The following is a 3970-nucleotide window of genomic DNA, read 5'->3' as shown; positions in this document are numbered from 1 at the left end:
GAGATAAAACTGGGCTCAATAAATAACATAATATTGAGGGGGGAAATACGCATTATGGCGTCTTTAGGGAACCAATGGAAATATTCAAGTGTACAGAAAAGGATAAACTCAGGACAGCGACAACTTTCCCAGAATCCCTCGCTTCATGGCGTTCCGCTTGTTTCAAACATGGAGGAGAGGGAAAGAAAAAGTACAAGGCCGGACAGTAAACACTCTGCGTCAGGACCGGAGCTGGTACCGGAGGCAGACACAGGACATGATGAGGCAAATGAATTAAATGTCTGCTCTGAGAAGTTTGACCCGCTGCTGGCCCTGTACTCCCCAACAGCGCCGCCGCTTCCCTTCCCCAACATCAAGTGCTTCAACAATGTGGCGGAGTACGAGAGCTTCTTGAAGGGCGGCCGGGGCCGAGCAAAGCCAGAGAATGTGGAGAAAAGGCAGCGGAAAGCGATGAAAGGGGTGGCAGACCCGGAGCGCATCGAGAGGCTGAAGAAGCTGATGGTCAACAACCCGGTGTCAGAGGAAGGGGACAGCAGCGGCGGCGCGGCACCGCGAACGAGGAGGAGGCAGAAACCGCTGAAGAATGTCCTGACGAGGATGCCCTGTAGGTTCAGCTGTCACACCACTGCTACGTGACATCAAAACCAGGATGCGTTCAAGTTCACGACACGTCCTCTTTAGCTTTTTAACAGCTCATCACAACCACTATGTTTTGGTTGGCTGTTTTTTTTTTTCTTTCTATTTTGAACACGTAGTTAGAAATTCATTCGCAACATTGTTTCATCCAAAAATCTGAAAAGCTTAGAGTGCTCTTTTCTTCGGGTCAATGGTTGCATAAGCTTTCTTAGCAATTCCAGCTCTAAAGATATTTATTTCTCCACCATCAACACAAATGTAGATACTGTTCGGTCCTTCTTCTCGGTAAAATATCTCAAACGGTTTTGTGAAGTGCATGATTAAAATGTATGTGACGGATTTGTCACTACCCCTACTATATTCGCTGACACCCTGGATTTTAACAGTTAGGGACGTACTGATTTGAAAACTTGGGCAGATCCTGATATTAATATCACTGATGTGGCCAATAACCGATATTTACCAACATTACATTTATTTTCCTACTTTTAAGACGGTGTAAAATGACCATTTTGTTGACATTGCTTTTCTGCTTCAGTTTAAACACCCCCATAACCTTGTGCTGCGTTACCATCACTGTCACATGACCAAATAAGTACCAAATGACCAACCACATCTCCTCCATAAACGGCAGCAAGATGAAAATCAATATCGGGTGTTAATATCGCCCCAGTTTTGTTATTGTACTAGAGCCAACATGTTAAAAAAAAATGACTAGCATCAGCCAACGTCAATGCCAACATATAGTGCGTCACTATTAGCAGTAAATTAAAAAAAATTGAAACATGACCATCTTGGCTTACTCGAGGAGAGATGTTTCTGCGCTTTACCTGAATTCTTTGCATGATTTATGAGTCGGCTGCATAACCTGCTGCTCACGTGTCTTCAGTGTGTCAGGGCAGTCCTCTGGGGGAGCTGCACCGCTGCGTACAGGAGAGGATCAGAGTCCGAGTTCACATCAGAACCTTTAAAGGCCTGAGGGGCGTGTGCTCTGGCTTCGTCGTCGTCTTCGACAAGTTCTGGAACATGGTGAGCAGACGCCCAAAAGTCTTTTCACTGTCCGTTGCATGTCTTTGCACTATATGTTCGTTCATCGCCGGGTGCTGTGTGTGTTTGTCAGGCCATGGTGGATGTAGACGAGACGTACAGAGAGCCTCTACTTGGAGAGGCGTTGTACCACGAGAAGGCCCTCACCGTTTCACGGGTATCCACTTGATTTATTTGTTTTTTTCTCCTAACTGAAGTAATGCTGGCAAAGGTTCGGTCACAGCGACGCACATTTTGAGGATGTTCAGCTGCTGGACGTTTTATTTTGGAGAGAAAAAAAAAGTCCCACTTTTCCATCAGTGCAGCCCCTGGATTTCCATAGTTCAGATGTTACTGAAGAACCACCATCTTGTTTTACGGCTTCTTTTTTTTTTTCTTATTGACTTTTAATTCAAGTCAACTCACAGAGTGATTGACTGAAATAAAGGCCAGGTCGTTAAGATATTTTCTGTCATTGGTAACTTTTTTAAGAAAAAAAGAAAGTATAATCAGTATAACCAAATCATAAATCGGATTTGGTTTAAGAAAAATAATCAGGGATTTTATTTTTAAGCCATAATGCCCCACCCTAAGTTTTACACATCTGTAATTTTTCAAGGCATGGGTGTCCAAAGGGCGGCCCGTGGGCCATTTGTGGCCCTTGCCACGATTTTGTGCATCCCCAGAACACAGTTAAAAATAGATACAACTTTGCACCAATATGGCAGGAGCTTGATGCAGGTGTATACTTTCTAAGAAAAAAATAATCTGACAAATCAAAATCATCTTTAAAAGGAAAATGTTGGATAATAACACAAAGTATGTGCACATCTCTTTTGAGCAGCTTCTAAAAAATATCAGCTGAGAATCTAGGCTTTGCTTCTGTTTAGTCAAAGAAAAAAAAAAATCAAATATTGAGAAACGAGCACTAACCTTTCAGATCTGGTGAATATTTGCATGCAGTCGTATCGTGTAGGTGTTCCCCCTACAGTGACGAGTCATTTGAACCCTGCAAATGATCATAATTACACCCAGCAGTGACTATAAACAAGGTCTTTATTTAGAAAGGGTAGAAAAATGTTCAACAGCAAACGACCTGATAAAAAAAGGTACTTAGCATGCGAGTTTGATTCCCTAAAGCCTTTCTAGACATTATTTGTTATTGTCTTGCTTTTATTGTCGAGCATTAATGCCACCCAAATCTTCGTCCAGCTCTTCGAGAAGCTAAGTCTCCAGGAAACCCTGGGGGGCGGCAAGCCGAGGGAAGACGGCGATGGGACTGCTGAACCCAAGCCGTCGGAGGATGTCGGAAGCAAACGAGATAAAGGCGTCGTCTCGGTGAAGGCCCGGGATCCAGCGGCCCGGCAGAAGAAGTACGGGAAGGTGCACACGCGCCACATCAACCAGGTTTTCATCCGCGGTGAAAACGTGATCCTGGTAAACCCACAGCCTCTCTGATTTCTTTTTGATTTCCGTGACTTGACATGGTCAGAGAACAGCCGCGAGTGTTGGGTTGTACCGAGCGCACGTGCGACGTTGTGGGACACTGTAATAAGATTCAGACGAATCGAGCACAAGCTGTTGTATCACATTGATATGATGAGCCAGAGAAATTACCATTTTATCAAGAAATAAAAAGCTCCTGAATTCTGGCTGAAGTTTTTTTTTTTTTGTTGTTTTTTTTTGCGTGTGGTCTGTGTTATGGTTTTTACCCAGCAGGTGGCAGCATAAACACACCAGAGCCGCCGGTGAAGCTATTGTCATCTGGTAGGTTGCTTGTCCCTTTATGTTGCTTTTCCCGTTAGTTTGAACAGGAATGACAGCGCAGTCTCAGCGGACTTCATAAATGCATTATGAATAATTGAGTTTGCGAAGCTCGAGATTGCAGATGGCACTCAAAAGCTGTCATTTGTCTTGACGTCTCGGATTGCTTTTTACTCTTTAATGGGCACATTACCCATAAAAGCACAATTTACTGCATCTCGTAGAAGTTGTAAAGATGTTGCAGTTTTCTCCTCCCCCTCCCACCACCCGCTTTCCTTTTAAATGACGGAGGTTTATTTCGGATGATAAGTGGCACTGAGCGGATGTTTGTCGCGACCGCGTCTGCAGTTCTGCAACTTTTCCTATTTGGGTTTCTCTTATATTTTGTCTGCGGAGATTAATTGACCCTTATTCCGTTTTATTTTCAGTCACAAGTGGGGCACATCCTATCATTAGTTTAGATTTTTGTTCATCTACTGTATATGCCGTTACACTTCATGTAATGTATCAGAATATTATTAGTGTAGCCCATTTAACGAGCCTC

At 43.7% G+C, this 3970-nt stretch overlaps 1 protein-coding gene across 1 annotated transcript; it reads left to right on the top strand.

The window, feature by feature from the left end:
- The first annotated feature begins 27 nt into the window (after window positions 1–27).
- Window positions 28–3314, top strand: lsm11 (LSM11, U7 small nuclear RNA associated). Its single transcript, XM_008419563.3, has 4 exons — window positions 28–604; window positions 1526–1665; window positions 1757–1840; window positions 2875–3314. Exons 1-4 carry the CDS (start codon window positions 55–57, stop codon window positions 3118–3120), a joined length of 1020 nt encoding a protein of 339 aa, XP_008417785.1. The 5' UTR covers window positions 28–54; the 3' UTR covers window positions 3121–3314.
- Window positions 3315–3970: the final 656 nt, after the last annotated feature.

The sequence above is a fragment of the Poecilia reticulata genome, chromosome 10, assembly GCF_904066995.2.
Source record: "Poecilia reticulata chromosome 10, P_reticulata-male-v2, whole genome shotgun sequence".
NCBI lineage: Eukaryota > Metazoa > Chordata > Actinopteri > Cyprinodontiformes > Poeciliidae > Poecilia > Poecilia reticulata.
This window is presented reverse-complemented; position numbering and strand designations above follow the sequence as displayed.